This window comes from Pimephales promelas, chromosome 9 (assembly GCF_988280905.1).
Source record: "Pimephales promelas chromosome 9, fPimPro1.hap1.1, whole genome shotgun sequence".
Classification (NCBI taxonomy): domain Eukaryota; kingdom Metazoa; phylum Chordata; class Actinopteri; order Cypriniformes; family Leuciscidae; genus Pimephales; species Pimephales promelas.
Window position 1 is genome coordinate 7,269,198 of NC_142777.1, and position 21,166 is coordinate 7,290,363.

The 21,166-nt window shown below is 42.4% G+C and overlaps 1 protein-coding gene across 1 annotated transcript in view; it reads right to left on the reverse strand.

Moving 5' to 3' along the window:
• The window catches only part of LOC120494844 (cadherin-like protein 26), a 142,726-nt gene extending 137,622 nt beyond the window's left edge, over positions 1 to 5,104 (reverse strand). Inside the window, exon 1 of the mRNA XM_089134714.1 lies at positions 4,911 to 5,104. Coding sequence (XP_088990840.1) covers positions 4,911 to 4,946 — 36 coding nt within the window. The 5' untranslated portion in view covers positions 4,947 to 5,104. The remainder of the gene's footprint in view (positions 1 to 4,910) is intronic.
• Between the last annotated feature and the right edge of the window lie 16,062 nt (positions 5,105 to 21,166).

Here is a 21,166-nt window from a genome sequence, read left to right on the forward strand (position 1 = left end):
CAGAGAACTGTGCTCAGTGCATTTAAAAAGTGGCATTTTGAAATGCAAAATGTGTGTAAAACAGAAAATGTGTTTAGACTTTTGGAAACTTGAGAAGAAGTTTTGCTCTGTGTGTCCGTTTAAAGAATTGTGCTGTGCATGTCATTTTAGTGTGTTAGCAATTGGAAAAAAAAACTGTAACAGAATAGGTACCTGTTATTTTTTAACTTATTAAATAATTTGCTTGTATATCTGCTTGTTACCCCTTTATTACTCCAAACTTAACATATTGTTCCCTTATACACTGAAGTACACTATAATTACAGAAAATTACACCGTAATTTCAGCGTACTTACGAAGTTATTTGCAGATTGTATATCTGTTTGTTACCTCTTTACTACCCAAAACTTAACATATTGTTCCTGTAACGGTCACCAGGTGGAGTGCCCTTGAGAGTCACCAGAGGGCACTCCACACCAGATGTTCATGTTTCCCTCACAACTACATTTCCCAGAACTCACTGCCCGGACTCATCACTGATCACATTCACCTGTACCTCATTCACTGATTGCATTCACCTGTGTCTCATCCTGTTAGTGTGTCTATATATACCTTGTGTTCACATTCAGTGTTTGCGAAGTCTTGTTTAAGTGTTACACTGCATTTCTGAGCGTTTTCCGTGTTTGTTTTCTGGTTTTGGACGTTGGATTGTTCTTGGATTTTGATTACTGCTGCCTGCCCTGACCTCTGCCTGTTTCCCGGATTCCCACTGTGTATTCTCCATTGTCCTGTCTGCTGATTCTCGACCCTGCCTGTACGACTATTCTTATATTAAAGCTGCATTTGGATCTCATCTACAAGCCTCAGAGCAGTTTGTAACAGAAGACTTCGCCACACCGAGATCCAGCAACAACCGACCAACAAATGAATCCAGCAGCACAAATCCGGGAGTTTGCTGGTCAGATCGCGGCCTTGGCCCTGGATAGCCGTGATCTGTTCCAGTATACCTGGGGGTTTGTTCCTCTCGCTGCCTCCTGCTCTCTCGGTGATGAGGCTATTAAGCTGTGTTACCAGCTAGGGGCTAAGGAGGTCAACCCGAGGGAGCTCCCCAATCTCTCGGATCTGAACTGGAGAGAGGCGGTCTCCGTTTGTGAAGAGAGTTTCATTCCAAAGCCTCATCACGTCTCAGCAGAGCTTCCAGAGCCTCGTCACGTCTCAGCAGAGCTTCCACAGCCCCCGCTCACAGTCAGCCCTGCCGAGCCCCCGCTCACCGTCAGCCCTGCCGAGCCCCCGCTCACCGTCAGCCCTGCCGAGCCCCCGCTCACCATCAGCCCTGCCGAGCCCGCGCTCACCGTCAGCCCTGCCGAGCCCCCGCTCACCTTCCAGCCAGAGACCGTACAGCCAGAGACCGTCAAACCAGAGTCTCGTCCCGCCGAGACAGCCCAGCCAGAGTCTCGTCCCGCCGAGACAGCCCAGCCAGAGTCTCGTCCCGCCGAGACAGCCCAGCCAGAGTCTCGTCCCGCCGAGACAGCCCAGCCAGAGTCTCGTCCCGCCGAGACAGCCCAGCCAGGGTCTCGTCCCGCCGAGACAGCCCAGCCAGGGTCTCGTCCCGCCGAGACAGCCCAGCCAAAGTCTCGTCCCGCCGAGACAGCCCAGCCAGAGTCTCGTCCCGCCGAGAAAGCCCAGCCAGAGTCTCGTCCCGCCGAGAAAGCCCAGCCAGAGTTCCATGTCAGCCCTGCCGAGTCTGAGCCTGTTCACGTCACTTCTGCCGAGACAGAGACGCTCCACGTCACTTCTGCCGAGCCTGAGACGCTCCACGTCACTTCTCCCGAGCCGGAGACGCTCCACGTCACTTCTGCCGAGCCAGAGACGCTTCACGTCACTTCTGCCAAGCCAGTGTCTAAAGACAAGATGGCCGCCTCCAAGCCAGTGTCTCCGGACAAGATGGCCGACCCAGTGTCTCCGGACAAGATGGCCGACCCAGTGTCTCCGGACAAGATGGCCGACCCAGTGTCTCCGGACAAGATGGCCGACCCAGTGTCTCCGGACAAGATGGCCGATCCAGTGTCTCCGGACAAGATGGCCGAGCCAGTGTCTCCGGACAAGATGGCCGAGCCAGTGTCTCCGGACAAGATGGCCGATCCAGTGTCTCCGGACAAGATGGCCGACCCAGTGTCTCCGGACAAGATGGCCGACCCAGTGTCTCCGGACAAGATGGCCGACCCAGTGTCTCCGGACAAGATGGCCGACCCAGTGTCTCCGGACAAGATGGCCAACCCAGTGTCTCCGGACAAGATGGCCGACCCAGTGTCTCCGGACAAGATGGCCGACCCAGTGTCTCCGGACAAGATGGCCGACCCAGTGTCTCCGGACAAGATGGCCGACCCAGTGTCTCCGGACAAGATGGCCGACCCAGTGTCTCCGGACAAGATGGCCGATCCAGTGTCTGCCCCCGATCCAGTGTTTGTTTCTGTGTCTGTATCTGTCCTTGTGATCATTTCTGATGTAGTGTCTGTTCCTGAGCCGGTGTCTGGTCCTGAGAGGGCATCACCGCCGTGGCCGCCCGAGGGGTCTTCGCCGCCGTGGCCGCCCGAGGGGTCTTCGCTGCCATGGCCGCCCGAGGGGTCTTCGCCGCCGTGGCCGCCCGAGGGGTCTTCACCGCCGTGGCCGCCCGAGGGGTCTCCACCGCTTTGGCCGCCCTCAAAGCCTGCTCCGCCCTGGCCGCCCGCACAGCCTGCTCCGCCCTGGCCGCCTGCACATCTTGCTCCGCCCTGGCCGCCTGCACGGCCTGCTCCGCCCTGGCCGCCTGCTCCACCCTGGTCTTCCGTCCTAGTCTCCAGGCCCTATTCTGCTCCACAGGCCTGGCCCTCCATCCCTCCCCCGGATCCGCCTCCGCTCCACCTCCCTCCTGAACTGTTTTTGGAGCGTCTGGAAGCCGCTCTTTGGGGGGGGGCTATGTAACGGTCACCAGGTGGAGTGCCCTTGAGAGTCACCAGAGGGCACTTCACACCAGATGTTCATGTTTCCCTCACAACTACATTTCCCAGAACTCACTGCCCGGACTCATCACTGATCACATTCACCTGTACCTCATTCACTGATTGCATTCACCTGTGTCTCATCCTGTTAGTGTGTCTATATATACCTTGTGTTCACATTCAGTGTTTGCGAAGTCTTGTTTAAGTGTTACACTGCATTTCTGAGCGTTTTCCGTGTTTGTTTTCTGGTTTTGGACGTTGGATTGTTCTTGGATTTTGATTACTGCTGCCTGCCCTGACCTCTGCCTGTTTCCCGGATTCCCACTGTGTATTCTCCATTGTCCTGTCTGCTGATTCTCGACCCTGCCTGTACGACTATTCTTATATTAAAGCTGCATTTGGATCTCATCTACAAGCCTCAGAGCAGTTTGTAACAGTTCCCTTATACTTACACGGAAGTACACTATAATTACAGAAATGTACACCGTAATTTCAGTGTACTTACACAGTTGTTTGCGGGTCCTAAAATAAAGTGTTACCAAGCAGGAAACACTACCTTTTGGACAGTGGCGCCTCCAGAAATTTTTCATAGGGGTGGCCAGATGGGGCCAGTTAAAATCTTGGGGTGGCACACCAAAACTATAAACCATATTTTCAGAATTGTATTCTACTGTTGTAGTAAACCAGCCTGTAGAAAACTATCAGAAAGACTTAAGGAAACTCCTACTGATATACTTTGGTTTATTGTGTAATATTTAATGTTACTAATGATATTAGTAGGGCCCTACTAATATATATTATATTATATATAATGATATATATTATATGATATATATTACATGATATATATATATATATATATATATATATATATATATACTGTATATATATATATATATATATATATATATATATAAGGGTCCTTGCCCCACGGCAAATTTCCAGATACTTACATAATTGTGATGAATTTAATCATTTTTAAGTTATTATTTTGCAGTGTAAGATTACAGTTAACACCTTTAAATATTACATAAATGTATTATGAATTTTTAATAAACTTAATGAGTGTATAAATCAGCAGCAAAAAGTAATTCTTGAAAAAATCTGCACAGTAATTTTATAAAATCTAAATATGTTAATAAAAACAAATTACTATTAGCTCTCTTTTAAAATTCAATCAGGCAATCATGTCACAATTTTATATTTATATATTAATGTCAAGAATTCAGAAGTGCATATAGCCTACACTACAAAGAAATAATATACAATTAAATCATGCTTATTTAAAATGTATTGAGCAGGCTAGGTATAACAAAATAATATTTCAGTGCGCAACTTCAGTACCCATGATAACATGAAAAACAGAGAGCACACAGCGTGTATGCGCATCGCGGGTGCAGAATGATGTGCTCAACATGGAGTCACAATGTGCAGCACTGCACTGCGCTGCGCCATTGCTTTTGGATCACCAATATTTCACAAAGGTCACAATGTGAATTTCGATGCAAAGTTACTTATAGTCAGTAGATTGTCTGTTGGAGGACCATTACAATAAAGAGTTAGGAGATATTAGGCAGATAGTCTACTAATACTCTAATGAGAGGCAGTTAACATGGACTTGCAATAGACAAAATTACTTAAGGGACCATCAAAAGAGACCATCAAAATAAAGTGTTACCAATTGCTCTAATAACTTGTCATATTTTTATTGGAATTCCTAATCTAACATCATATCATTTATCTGGTTTTTAATATGTGAGATTTGTAAAAGTTCCAATTAGACAGTGTTCAAAACTTTAGCAAAAAGATAAGAAATAATGATCTTCAAAAAAGATTAGATTAAGGATTAGATTAAGTCCAGTAGTCACCATTATCAAATAAACCGATTAAGTATGATATTAATCATTCATTACAGCTTATTATTGTGATTAAAGTTGACTCAAGTTTACTCACTGCAAGTAGAAACAGGAAAAATGTGCCCTTGGTCATGTTGCTGCACTCCTGTTAGCCGGCGCTCTCAAAATGTCAGATCAGCACCTGTGGAAATCACCTTTATCAATATGGCTTAAGTGACAGCCATCTCACACCTTTTGTGTGCATTTGTGCAATTTAGAGCGTCTATGAGGATGTTTGTGTGTTTATGTGTGTGTGTGTGTAAACAGTGTCTTTGATAAAATGAGTCATCTGCCAACACAAAAGCCCTTGAGGCAGAAGCCTGGGAGTGGCTATTCAGCAGAAAACAGCCAGTGATGTTCCACCTAATTTTTACCTTCAGCTAAAAGAGGACAAACAGGTTGCTTGGCTTGCCATCTCCCAAGAGAAAATAGCAGTGCTTTTGGAGGTAAGCCACTGTTTAAATGTGTGTGCAGATCATCAACTCATTCATCTCAATATATACACTAACAAAAAGAATGTATGAAAGTACTGTGTACAAATGATGCATCTCAAGACTCTAAAACAGGGATTCCCAAACTGTGGTGCCACCAGGGGGTTCGCGAGAGGAAAAATGTAATGGCGAAATGAAATGTATATTACAACTATTGAGTGTTTTCAACCACATAATGTTTATTTTAAGTTTCAGACATTTAAATACACATAAGTACCAGCAAAACAATGATTTTGATTTTGCTGATATCTATGTAAGCAGCAATAATAATCCTTTTCATTATAATAAGAATAAGACGAGACGTTTTATCATTTCAGATACCATTCTCATCCTTTAGCGTCACATAGAACGCTATATGACAAAACGGCGCTATACTATGCACATGGCACCCTTTATCGTTACACATTGTGTAGGTAGCTTCACATTTTACCCTATTCTTCTCCCAGTTCACCGGCCTCTTACTTCCATGTATTTCGTGAGAAGTGGAGAAACCGACGTGTTGTAAATCCAACAGATCCGATTCTCTGAACTGTGGCACAAACTAACATGGCGCCGCCCATCGCGCATACAGCTTAACTCGTTGTGAAGGCGTTTAAACAACACTTACAAATATTTGACGGAATACCAGTGTTTCATGCTCTAGCTAATACATTTGTGAATATTTTTTTTTTATAAAAAAGGACAAATCAAAAGCAGATTCTTTCAGTGCTGTGTTGTGGTTGCACTGTCTTGAAAAACTCTTGCTGGGGGGTCAGTTCGAATATTTTAAACTTACGTGTGAAAGAGTTAAAAGTAGAAGCTTGTGTGTAGCTTTGTTGAATTATATTGAAACTTTGTTGATGTTGTTAATTGTCATGCATGTTCTGGTTATTTGAGCATGATAAAACATGAGACTTCATCTTATATGCGTCAGGGTGTGGTGCAGGCAGAGGAATCAGAGAAGTCCAAATTAGCAACGAAGATCACTTTTAATACAAAATACAGGCGAGAAGACAGGAATACGGGTGCAACACAGGCTAACATTAGACATTGACCGACATGGACTAACTCAAACAGAGCGAACTAAATACACTGAGGAATCAAACATAATGAGGTGGAAAACAGGTGAAACAGATGAAACAAGACGCTGCCGATGAGAGGATCATGGGAAGTGTAGTGTAGGAGACGCAGACAGAACGGTGCAGACGAGACTGTGACAGAACTCCCCCCTCCCGGAAGGCGTGGCCTCACGCCAAAGAACAGAGGAGGGAGGGGGGACGATCTGAGGGCTGAGCGGGGCATGGCCAGGGCGGAGCAGGTCGAGGGCGTGGCCAGGGCGGAGCAGGCTGAGGGCGAGACCTGGGCGGAACAGGCTGAGGGCAAGACCGGGGCGGAGCAGGCTGAGGACGAGACCAGGGCGGAGCAGATGAACCCTCAGGCATCCATGGTGGAGACGACAGAGGGAGGAGCCATGGAGGAGGCGGGACTGACGACTCCAGGGAGCCGACTGATGGAGGCGGAGCAGGTGTCCGAGGAGACCAGGATGAAACCATAGAGCCGACGAGACAGGGCGATGTTGAAAGGCTGGAGGGACATGGTGACACTGATGGCGCCGGCGACTGAGGCCAAGACGGGGATCCTGAAGACCGTGGCGTAGCCAGAGTGACCGAGGACCAAGGTGGAGCCGGAGGGAGAGAAGAGCCCAACAGAGCCCGAAGGATGGAGTGACGAGGCACAGCCAGAGGAGGGTAGTCCCAGGGCGAGGGCGGGTCGATGAAGGACCAAGGTGGAACCGGGGGGGACGAGGAAGCCTGGAGGAGCTGGTGGGCTGAAGGGCCACGGCGGAGTTGAGGGAGGTAAGAGCCATGGTGGAGGTGATGGACCGGAAGGCTGTGGCAGAGTCCAGGTCGAGGAGGTCCGAGGAGGAGACCGGGGATCCCCTGACCCAGATGGAGTTGGTGGCCGGCAGACCCACGACGATTCTACCTCCTCGAAGCACTCCGGGGAAGCAGTGGGGCTGCCAAGCAGTGGTGGAGAAACGGTGAAGACGTGATGGATAAGAGGAGGTGGGAGAGGGAGGCTGGGTGGGATCACGGTCTCTGGCTCTGGCAGGACGGTCTCGGGGTCTGGCCGGACGGTCTCGGGTTCTGGTCGGACGGTCTCTGCGGGGCTGGAGGGAACCAGCGATGAGGCGGGTTCAGGCTCGGCGGGGCTGGACGGAGCCAGCGATGAGGGGGGCTCAGGATCGGCCGGGCTGGATGGAACCAGCGATGAGGAGGGCTCAGGCTCGGCGGGGCTGGACGGAACCAGCGATGAGAAGGGCTCAGGCTCGGCGGGGCTGGATGGAACCAGCGATGAGGAGGGCTCAGGCTCGGCGGGGCTGGACGGAACCAGCGATGAGAAGGGCTCAGGCTCGGCGGGGCTGGACGGACCCAGCGATGAGGGGGGCTCAGGCTCGGCGGGGCTGGATGGAACCAGCGATGAGGAGGGCTCAGGCTCGGCGGGGCTGGACGGAACCAGCGATGAGAAGGGCTCAGGCTCGGCGGGGCTGGACGGAACCAGCAATGAAGAGGGCTCAGGCTCGGCGGGGCTGGACGGAACCAGCGATGAGGGTTCAGACTGGAAGGCGATGATGGCTGGTGAGGTGAAGATGGTGGGTATGTGTGGCTGAGTGGTGCTGTTATCTTCAGCCTCACCAACGGTGAAGGCTGACCCACTCAACCACAACACATTGTCCAGGTAACTGGCGAGGGTTCCTGGAAACGCTGCTGCTGGGGCTTGCTGGTACAGATGATTATCCAAACCCAGCCAAAAGACAGTTTTTAAGATATCATCTGACCAGCTTACCCCAGCAGAAAGTTCCAGGAAACTGGCGACATACTCCTCGATTACCTGACCGTCTTGAAAAATGTTGAATAAAGAATGAGCTGGGGTGAGGAGAATCCCCATGCTGAAACTTCTTTGGGGGTCGGTCAATCTGTCAGGGTGTGGTGCAGGCAGAGGAATCAGAGAAGTCCAAATTAGCAACGAAGATCACTTTTAATACAAAATACAGGCGAGAAGACAGGAATACAGGTGCAACACAGCCTAACATTAGACATTGACCGACAAGGACTAACTCAAACAGAGCGAACTAAATACACAGAGGAATCAAACATAATGAGGTGGATAACAGGTGAAACAGATGAAACAATATGCTAACCGGGAGGCTGATGAGGGAGTGAGTTCGGGTGTGCAGACGAGAGGATCATGGGAAGTGTAGTGTAGGAGACGCAGACAGAACGCTGCAGACGAGACTGTGACAATATGGCGATAAAACAAAGCTTTTTGCTTGTTGCGTTTTTGTTTGTTTTTTTGTTGTTGTTGTTTTTAACAGTAGGGATTGGGGGTGCACCAACCCGGTTGGGACATAGAAGGGGGTGCACAACAAAAAAAGTTTGGGAACTGCTGCTCTAAAAGTATGTACTCTTTTTGTGAAGAAAAGTAAATACTTTTTAAGTGTGTAGCTAAAGAGTACACAAGCTTTGGAACATACTATCACGTCATACAAGTGATACAATTGAATTGTGTCTTTAACGGTTACTCTCTGATGCATCCTGTCACAGTAAACTGGCCTGTCTTCTCACAGTTAAGATCCTCCACATTTAGGCCCCGTCCACACTACTATTAAACGGAGAATTAAAAGGAATTCGATCTCCGTCCACACCAGTGTTTTATCTGCGTATTAGAAATGATCTCCGTCCACATTAAAACGACTGAAAACGCGGATCACGTGACCATTCACCAACACTGGGCATGCGTGTGCCAGTGTAAACAGTGGTTGGCGAATCAGGGAAGGAAATGTCGTGACTGCTAACACCCAGGGCCCTATTTTAACGATCTGAAACGCAAGTGTCAAATCGCATGGCGCAAGTAACTTTGTGGGCGGGTCCCGGCGCTGTTGCTATTTTCCCGGCGGGATAAATGCCTCTTGGCACAAATCTAAAAGGGGTTGGTCTGAAGTAGCTTCATTATTCATAGGTGTGGTTTGGGCGTAACATGAAATAAACCAATCCGAGCGCCATCCAACATACCCTTTAAGAACAGGTGCGCATGTTGCATGACGGATTGTTATTATAACGGCGGGTTTACCAGGCTGGGTTTATGAGACCGACGATCTTGTCAGGACAGTGAAAGACAGAGAGGTGACGTTGTATGGGAGAAACAACTGCATCTGTGTTGATGAGAGAATCAGTGTATGCGCGTTGTGTATACCCACTACATTATGGCCAAGCATACGTGCTTAAAATAGCACCATGAACAACGCGCAACGTGCCACTGACTTTAGACCAGGTTTTTTCTGGTCAGTGGCGCAATTGTTTTCTGGAAGTGTAAAATAGCACCAGGGAATGTTTGCGCCGAAACACGCCTCCTTTTTGCGCCGATTCGCCCAGGGACCGCAAGTTCATTTCCTAGTTTACGGACGTGCGTCTGTGGAGGGGAACATCCCGCTTTGCGCGCGTGCAAAATAGGAATGAGACATGCGTTCGTGTATAAAGTCATTTGTGCCGGGTGCAAGATAGGGCCCCCAATCATAGAGCCGAGCGTCAGCCTCTACGTCAGCGTTTCTAAACTCCTCCGTTTTGTCTCGTCTACACTAAAATGCCCTCCGAAGATTCAAAACACAAAACGGAGCTGCAGCGTTTCTAAACTTCTTCGTTTTAGGTCTTCGTTTTTCCCGTTTTAGTCTGGACGGGAGGTGCAAACGTAGCAAAAGGTTTCCGTTTTTAAACGAAAAAGCAGTAGTGTGGACGGGGCCTTAATTTAATTCAATTTCCTACCGTATCAGAAAGAAATGCAGTAGCACTTCTGAGATCTGCAGTCACGGGTCTTTCATGTGGAGAACTCTCCTTATTATATTAATGCATAATGATACATTTAAAAGTTAATGGTCAAACAAATCTTTATAAAAGTCCACATTGTTATTGCAGATGAAATATAACACGGATAACATGAAATATATTTTTTCTAAAAGGTTAAACTTTGATTAGTCACTCAGACCTGTATCTAAACCTCTCACAGTCGGCCGAGCATAACCGCCATGTTTTGTAGTTTTTTAACACTCTTTATTCGTGTTTGTAGTTCCTCTTACAATATTAGCCTTTATAGTGAGCACGAATCCACACTTCGAAAATCGACCGGAAATAGTAGACCATCTGGGGACTTCTAGCATACTCTTTTCAACATACTATGCTTTGGGACACACTTATTTTAATCTCACATACTGTTAAGGATGGATAGTATGGACATTGAGACGCAGGGATTATCTGGGTTGACTGAACAGAGACTCTGATTTTTGGAACTGACATATACCAAGTAAACAAGGTTCGGGGATATGTGTCCCACACATGGCAATGTGATGGATGTTTATGTAGCGTAGCACGTCAACAAGTCCATACAGATGCCAAAAATGTGCGTCAACAGCTTCTTTGTCTTCAGAAGCAATATTTGTATTGAGCGCCTGTCTGCTTTCAATCCTGTGAGTGTGAAAGAAATATAAAGTTAGTCTGTCTGTCAGAAAGTGTGATGCCCATGCCTCCGCTTTATTAGCCCGGATGACTCGCATCAATTGTGCATGGATAAGAAGCAAGCAAGGTCAGTCCTTGAGGGGGCAGACTGTAAGCATTATAATCATCTATCTCTCTTCAATCTCCGATTGTCCCATTTCTCAACTTCGGTCATAGTTCACAGTTCATTATTTATGAAATTCATGATGCGCTACGTCACCACATCCATACACTCTAAAAAGAGATGTGTTAAAAAACAACACACATCATGTGTTGATGGTATTTTGACACAAGTTGTGTAGGTTTTAACACACAATGTGTGTTAAAATGTAACTGGATAGAATTTTAATGGGTGGAGGGAAGTTTGTGTTTAAGAACCTAATTAGAGGTAGTATATTTTATATGGTATCCCATAACAAGCTCTAAAATAAATGAAACAATACATTACAATAAATAAATAAACTCTTAATTCATAAAAATACTTCAGATTAATGAGTGTTTTTGGCAGCCAATCACATCATGCCTCGGTTTCAATGTTTTTTTTCAAATGCTGATTTCACTTGTTATTAATAAATAATTTATTATAACAAACAATTTATTTCTGTCAGACGTCTACAGAAACACTTATTGAGAATTACCAGGTTTTGTGTTGACGATTCATTGAATGTTTGTTTTGATGTCACCAGAATCGTGATTAGTGGCAGCTTTATTTGGGCTCTTGACCCTTCACCCTTTACCATTCGTTTCTCTGTTTGCTGTTTCTGTGTATTTATATTGCACATCTGAAACAGTTGAAATTATTTTGAGGAAAAAGATCATTAAATGATCATTTTTCAGCATGATGTTTCTTAACATAGCAAGAGAAGTTTGATGTTTAAGAGATAACTTATATTTGATTACAGATACTCAGTGTTTACATGATATTATAATGTACGCTACCTTATGTTATAATTCTTTAAAAAATATGTTTAGAGAAAGTTTAAAGCTGCAGCAGAAACTAGTCAAAAACAGACATCAAGAATCAGCATATGACTCTCAACAATGGTGGCAAAGCTTCGTGTCTCTAGTATAAAGCTCATCCATAAGTCCCAGCATGCATTGCGGCATGAAATTTTTCGTTTGTCACCATTATTGAGATCCATACGCTGATTCTTGGTATCTGTATTTGACTGGTTTCTGCCGTAGCTTAAAACTTTTTTTGTCATTCTGCACTTTTTGATTGCTGGATGTAGTTTCACAAAACTTTCAGAACTAACAATAAATCAATAAAATAAAGCACACCATCCATATACTCAAAAACTTGCTCATAACTTGCTGATTATGACATCATCAAGAACCATCTGATCATATTTTCTGTCACCATAACAGATGTATTTTATTAAAATAATACAGTTACAGCAGGCAGAGAAACACTAAAATAAGAGTAAAGGGTCAAGAGCCCAAATAAAGGAGTCATTAATCACGATTCTGGTGACTTGAAATAAAACTGAAATAAAACATCAAACCTTTGTTAATTCTCAATAAGAGCTTGTCTATGTAGAATAATGATGTTTAAAACATCCAAATGTTCAAACAAACTCTATTAAACATCACTGGACTACATAAACACAAGTTACCAATACGTGTCAGTGTTCATCCAAACACTTTTGTAAGCACACGGGAAGTAACTCTGGCAAATACTCTCCGACTACAGTCACATGTGACGCATATCTGACACAAGTTGTGTTACTATAACACATTAGTGTGTAAAAGGTTTCAACAACACTGCTGTCTAATACATTAGTTGTGTTAAATGTAACACAAAATGTGTAATCCTTATAAACACAGAGATGTGTAAAGAAACAACACAGGTTGTGTGTTAAATTTGACACAACATGTGTTGTCCCTGAGCAAACACACTAAATGTGTTAAAATCTACAAAACGTGTGAAAATCTACACAACATGTGTTAAAATCTACACAAAATGTGTTGTCCCTGAGCACACACACTACATGTGTTAAAATCTACACAGCATGTGTTAAAATCTACACAAAATGTGTTGTCCCAAAGCACACACACTATATGTGTTAAAATCTACACAGCATGTGTCATTTTTAACATCTCTTTTTACAGGTTGTGTTATTTACAAAATCATTTTATAACAGTGCACCAGTGTAAATAAAACTTATTTACACACAATATTTTGTCAGTTGCTACATTTTAATCTAATTCAAAGTGCAAACTTCGTGAAATCACACTCCCTGTGTTAAGAACAATAACACACTGGTTGAGTTAAAAGTAACACAAAATGTGTTGTCCTTAACTAGACACACAGGTGTGTTAAGATATAACACAGGTTGTGTTGTTTTTAACACATCCATTTTAAGAGTGTACATTCATTCAATCATATTGGTGTGTGTTGTTGACCTGTTTCGGACACTGGCTCACGCGGAAGCGTTCCCAAAGCATGAAAGTCATTATGCAGCGTCTCGGGTTAACATACGTAACCTGAGACATTCTGGGAGGTAATTTTACCCAAACCATATTGATGAGAAGACTTTGACCTGCTGGTTAGTCCCGTTATACAATCACATACTCTGTTGATGCAAAGTTTTTTGTTGTGGATCAAAGAAATTATTGGGTAAATTTCCATCATAGTTTTTGTGCATGTGCTAATTGAATAAAACAATTATGCTCCTCAACTAAGAACTTAAGGGTTTTATGCACATTTTTAGAATCGATGCGGATGTTTGTGTTTTCACCCTGCACTTGTTTTAAGCAATAACCCAAAAATTGCATAAAAGTTGATTATGTGTGCTTTGAGGAAATTTAAAAGTATTAGACCTGGACCAAGAAAAGACATAGTAAAATTGTAAAACCACATTGGCATTTTTATACACTTTATGAATAAAATATTTTGTAGTTATGCCAAACTCTAAAGAATTTTATCAGTTTGAAATTGTGAGTAAACTATTATCTTGTCTAATCTTGTGTATCTTGTAAAATATCTTGTAATCTTATCTAGAGCGAGCGTGCATGCGAGACAGAGGTTGAGCTCCTAACCGCGCACGCCAGCAGAGAGGTAAGCAAGAGGCAACCCAATCACCCCCAACCCGCCCCAAACACCCGCTGTTGGAGAAGTCTCAAGCCAAGATAAACTGAAAAAGTTGGCATCTCTGCATAATTCATAATCCAAATCTATTACGAATTCCCCATTAAACTGACCAAAGACAACAGTGAAAACTGATTACCTGAGATTAAGTAGATAGGAAGAAAGTCAGACAGTCTGGCATCCCTAACAAATAAAGTAACATTTATTATAATATAATAATAATAATAATAAACTTTATTTTATATAGCACCTTTAAAAAGTATCTCAAAGCACTTCACAAATATAGAAACATAATAAAACATACAATTTAAACAAACAATGATATAAAATATGAGATAAAAACATTATGAAATATAGGATTAATAATAATAATACAACTGTTATCAACAATTAAGTAAAAGCTACCCTAAACATATCCGTTTTAAGTAATGATTTAAAAACACTAAGAGATTCTGCTTGCCTAATCTCAATAGGCATGGAATTCCGGAGTTTGGGAGCATTAAACGAAAAGGCCCTATATCACCTATGGATTTTAGTCGGGTATGCGGCACAATTAAAAAGCAAGCTTCCAAAGAACGGAGTTCTCGTGCTGGTGTGTAGGGTGTTAAAAGTTCAGTTAAATAGTCAGTCCATGCAAGGCCTTATAAGTAAGCATTAAGATTTTAAAATCAACACGGAATCTGACAGGGAGACAGTGTAAAGATTCCAATACTGGAGTAATATGATCCCTTGTCCTGTTTCCAGACAGAATTCAAGCGGCAGAATTTTGTACCAACTGTAGTTTGTTAAGGGTAGCTTTTGAAACTCCAGCCAACAAAGCATTACAGTAATTGATACGAGAAAAAACAAAAATGTTAATTAGCTTTTCAGCCACTGGAAGGGACAACATGGGACGCAATCTGGCTATATTTTTGAGATGAAAAAATGATGTCCTGACAGTGCTCTGAACGTGAGGAACAAATGTCAAATGGTTATCAAATATCACCCCCAGATTTTTTAATTTTGTCTGAAGTGTAGAACCTTCTTCATTAAAGCAGCGCTCAGTAAGACTGGAAACTTCTTTGCTGTTTTCTCGCAGGTTTCTCTCTCGAGCTCCCCCTACAGTTTCGGAGTATATATACATGAGAAAACTGTCGTAAACTCGTTGTCAACTCCCCCTCCCATCTCGTTCAGGCAGGCCATGTGAATTTGTTTTCAGAGAAGCCGGCGAACAAATGGATTTTGTCCCCACCACTTTTGAAACATCTCGCGGCACAGATGTACCAATGCAAATAAAACATCTCCAGTTAACAGCATTCGTTTCATTTGTTTGTTAAATAACAGGCGATCTAGCACTGAAATGTGTTGGCTTCTCTCAGAAACGCGCTTCAATCCGTTGCGGAGATTCTTTCCGGTGAAATCACAAATAAAAATGCACACAAACGTGTCCCTTTTTCTCATGGTTTCTAATTCCTCTCTCGTATATTTTCCCCCACTCATCAAAACATATAAAACCACTGATAAACATTATATCAATTCAACCACTGATAAACATTATTGGTTTTGATGAGGGGGAAATAAAAACTATTCGAGTGCGGAACCTCTGGCCGGACCATCACTGTATTGTGCTCATTTTTATTTATGTGCATCAGGAAGCTATGGACATCGTCGTTCAAAATATTACCTACTCGAAAGAGAAAAAAGAATGAATGCGTTACCCAGCACTTTTGAAAATGCCCTTCCGAATGCGTCTCTGTCCCCAGCACATTTCAAACCAAACTGACGCCCGAGCCATGTCCACTGAGGTATGATTCTCAGAACAATATTATTATGTTGAGATAGTGTATATTTTTATTGTGTTACCAAACGTTATCAGTAACATTATGGTTAAAAATCAATAATACTATAAGAAATATTTCCGCTATTTATTTATTTTTAGTTTAGCCTACAGCTATAGCTACTTTGATTATGCATTATCAAAATACATGTTACGTTACATTCATCATTTTTCTGGTGATCCGAGTTGTCTATCGTAACGATTGACCAAAGAAAGTCAAACACGTTTAATTTGTTTATTACAAGTTTGTTTATTTTATTATTGAAGCTTGAGACCGGTGGTACTGGTGGTCTGGGGTGCCTCGGAGTTGATAACACTTGCCAACGCTTGTAGCTAAAAATGAAAAAGAAAATGTATCAATCTTTTATCAACATATCATTTATAGACAAGGTCAAAATAGCACAGATGGAGTTGCATGTGTGAAGTTGCAATGCAATTTCTCGTTTACTTATAGTTCTGTTTGTGTAAATGTGGGTAAATAAATATAAAAAAGTTGCATTATTAGCTAGCAGCTCTAGTGTCGGTTTATGCATTATCAAGTCAGCAGCACAGTATAACGTTACTAATTCTGAGGCTGACGACAAGCTAAACTAATGCATAATTTGTAGAATTTCATATCGATTTATAGGCGATCTGAGAAACACAAATAAACCCTGATAGAGGAACGGACAAAACACTTACTTACAGAAAACAAGCAAGTTTGTTTGCTAATGAAAATGCTAACATCTAATGCCGAGTTCAGACTGCATGATTTTAGCCACGATTTTGGCTCGCCGACAGGTTTTGAGAAATCGCCGACAAATGCCCGAAATCACAGGCAAATCGGCGCTCGTTCACGCGAGTGACAATCACGCAGTGTGAATGAACAAAGACGCGAACTGAGAGAATCACCGACGAGTCGCCGACGCCCGTGAGATATTTGGCATGCTAAATATCTGGACCTGTCGGCGATTCAAAATCCTGCTGTGTGAAAAGTGTTTTGACTGAAAACTACATCGGCGATCACCGGCAGCCAGTGAGAGAGCAAGATACAGAGCAGCAGGGAGTTTGGGGAGGAGTTATAGATCACATATCAACATGATATGGCATTGTTTCAACAAAAAAAGCTTCTTCTTGGTCTATTTGGACACAATAAATGGAAGAAAAATTAGTAGAAATTTGGCAGGAGCACTCGTGTCTGTTTCACCAGCTGTACCACAACCGGGTCGAAAAAAAAAGTCTCACGTGAGAACTCCGGTCTTGCACGTGTGGTGTCGCGCGTTGTTTCCTTTTCATATCTCACGCGTGTTTGTTGTGAAATGTAGTTTGCGTGCAGCGTGCTAGACAGAGTCCGTCGGCGATTTTTCTAAAGTCATGCAGTGTGAAACCTTCTGTCGCCGATCCATCGTCCAGTGTGAACACAGCAGCGACTGAATGCTGGCCAAGATAGTCATGCAGTGTGAAAAGAGCAGCGACCTGACTACTTTGAAAATCGTGCAGTCTGAAAGAGCCATAAGTTACAGTATCTAACGTACTAGTAAGCCGGTAACAGACAGCGAGCATAATATAATAAAAAAAAAAACAGACAATAGCAAACATCCCGACTCCCGAGGTCACAATTACAAGAAATACAAACATTAAACACAGTTTATTATAAAGATACTTACAAGTGCAACAGCAAGAAGGCCAGGTCAGCATCGGTTTTGCAGGCTTCGCTTTCTTTCAGTTCTCTCTATTCTGAAAAAGCCGGTCCGTTTCTCTTCTTTGTTTCTCTGATAAACACTTCCGAGCTGTCTTCTTCTTCTTTTACATCAGCCATCACGAAAACTTGAAGAATTCAATATCTAGCGTTACCTTTTTCTTATAGCTAGCCGGCTCCTGGATGGCCGGGGGCGTGTACGCATGCGTGTATAGTGCCGTAAAGCAATTCGTTACCTCGCGAGACCTGAAATCTCACGATACTTCCTAACACTGAGGCCGGCGAGCCGCCGGCCCAAAGTTGCAAGGGTGGTTTTGCGGCTCACAGGCACCAGGGGGGTGCGAGATGATCACCATTCAACACGAAATCAGTAATATTAACATTACAATGACTCCAAAGCTGTTCAGTTAAGGTAAAAAAAGTTACTTAGTTCTGCTTTAAAAGTGGGGGATCAGCCTTCCGTAGCTGGTGAGGTGAACCAATGAGCATTCCCTCTGTCTTGTCACTGTTTAGGCATAAAAAAAATTCTAGACATCCATTCTTTTATCTCAGAAATACAAGAGGAAAGATGAGACGCAGCCACATTTACATCAGGTTTTGAATGTATATAAACCTGGGTGTCATCTGCATAAGTGAAAACTGAGTCCAAGTGATTTTAAAAGTTGGCCAAGGGGATATAAATATATGTTAAAAAGTATAGGGCAATGTATTATTGCAATTATAGCACTAATATAATTGTCAATCAAAAAAATGTCATGAAGTATTGTATTCTAGAATATTTTGGTAAGATGGAATCTGCCCAACAGCAGAGCAGCCAACTTTTCAGTTTAGCTTGGCGTGAGATTTCTCCAACAGCGTGTGTGTGTGTGTGTGTGTGTGTGTGTGTGGTGGTGGTGGTGGTGGTGGTGGTGGTGGTGGTGGTGGTGGGGGGTTGGGTTGTTGTCTGTCTCACATGCACGCTCGCTCTAGATAAGATTACAGGATATTTTAACTAATTTGCTGTAAAACTAGTGGATCGCGAGTGCCTCAACAGATAGACCTATAGATAAAATCATCTTTCAGGCTTGACACATCAGCGTGAGAAATCAGGAGTGTGGCGTGAATTAGCTCAATTGCGTGAGTCTCATGCTGAATGCATGAGAGTTGGCAGCCCATTTCCTGCAAGTGCCTCATATTCTCAGAACTCCACACACAAATCTAAAAACACACACACAATTGGCAAAACCCCTCAATTCTAGTGCAAAATGAAACTAAATTCAAAACAATGTTATATATTCTTAAAATGTTATTTTGTTTTCAAATTACACACACAAACCATTATATGAATAGACATTTATAAGAACCAGTTGAACACTGATGTGCTCAATGTAAAACAATATGATCAATGGAAAACACTTCTTCTCCATTCATCATAATGACTTGGGCCTTTTTTGTTTAGTGTTACACTTACTACAGACATTACATACATATGTTGTAAAATATTTGACAATTTTGTTTTTATACCCAGAACACACAAATACACGGTAACAATATATTTTATGTTTCCCACAAAAACAATGGGAGATAGATCGCACATTTCGCACACCCCAACCAACACAAAGTTGCACATACAGTGGTCTACATACAAAACAACAGAAAAAAATGTGTATGCTGTTACAGTAAAAAAAGAAAAAAAAAACTAAATAAATATCTGTGCTGCATCCTCTCTTCAGTTTTGGTATTTTATGCTAAGCTCTGATTGCTAATTGTAAAATTGTGTGACATGTGTTTGCCCATTTGACGAGTCAGTGTGAATATTTGAATGGCAATGTGTTCCTCGTGAAAAGATTTTCTGCATGAAATTTGTATCAAAAGCAGAGAATTGTGTGTAGTGTTTTGAAAAAAGTGTGTTTTAGAACTGCAATTTGAGTGTAAACCAGGAATTGTGTTTGTAGTTCAGCAGAACTGGTTCAGGGGGTTGGTGAATGAGTTACATGTTGTGGTCCAGGGCCGTGCAGAGACCTCTGTAGGGGCAGGTGCTCAAAGTATAAAATGGGGCACATGGAAACAAGGCTTTATAGGGCTGTGCTCAAAATATCAATACAGATGATTCTGCATCGATACAGCAGCAAATGCATTGATGGAGTTTTGAAAAAGAACCAGAACAGAAAAGACAAATTTAAAGTTTAAAATTAAAAAAAATAATTGATGTGCTCTATATATAACTCTGGGATTAGAAACTGAAGCATCTTAAGTTGTTCCAACCTGATGGCTTTTTCTTTTCTGTTATACAGAATAATAAAGAACAGCTGTTATATTGAACTGTATAGGACAAAATCAACCTGGCCCATGTTTCGTGCAGTACAGTATAGTTTTATTTAATGGCATATCAGCATCTGTGGCTATTTTCATGGCAAAAACTGATTTACAAAAATACAAGAGTTACATTTTATACAATGAAAATAAAAAACAAAGCAAACAGAAACAGCAATTAATACTTTACAAGATTTTTAACATTAATGTGATGCCTGTTCTGGTAAATTCTTACTTAAGTCCTTAAGTGAGTTTGCTGCCTTTGCTGTTGATGTTGTTACTGCTGCTGCTGATACTGCTGGAGTTGATCTGAGACCGTAGACATTAAAATAAACAGAAATATAGGTAGCTGAATAAACCATTTGTATGTGACCATGACAAGATGTAAAGATTGCTGACAGTGTTTGGAATTGGCTCACTAGTTCACTGACCTGCTAAAGCTACAGATTCTACCCAGGCTGCTAAAGTATATAATACAATAATAATATATAATAGTAACGTTACTAGGGCAGATGTTCACAGAGGCTTCTGCACACAAAACATAAGATACTAACTGGTAAGCCTATGTGATAACTTACCAGAGTTGTGATAATCATTTTTATGTGAAAATATTTTTTTTTAATAAATACTGTAATAATAATAATAGTTTAAAGTAAAAATAATAGTTTTTAGTCAAATAACCAACGTGATCTCATGAGAATACGTATGTATTTATACGTAAAGTGTCGTTCTATCATACGTATATATAATTACGTTTTATATGCGCAGAAACGTATAATACTGACGTATTTACAGTACTAAAACGTAAAATATTTACGTATTGACAGCACAAAAACGTAATTTATTTACGTATGAACAAATCCACCGACTTACACATTGTACGCATCACAATTTATGCATATTAATATCGTAGCAGCATTATGTTTTGACTCTGTTGCATTCCACTGTCTTATTAATGAAGTTTTCAGTCGCATTTATTGATATAATACTCATAAATATGAACATTTTGCTCGTTTCGCCTGCATGTTGTTAAACAATACACTATAAAACCTTAAAAATAACGTTAGCTACTCGTTCAACCATTTTGTAATAGTTTATTTACCTTGAGACACATAAAGCGTTTTCTCCTATAAAACACAACAAAAAATCACAAAAGACATCAATTTGATTAGTTTGATGTAATCCAAATCTTTAGAATCCATAGTTGTTTGTAAGAAACAACTCCTAATTCAGCCTCTTATCCAGTCGTGATCTCTCCATTCTCAGCAGCGACCGTCAAACCCCGCGCTGATGAATTCAAATTCAAAAATTGCGCCCTTGAGAAGCGATACGTCATTTTTTACGGCAGTGATATCAAACGTTCATTGGCTCTTCCCTGCTTCGTCACAGTTTGCGACATGAAGGACTGTGCCGGTTGGTTA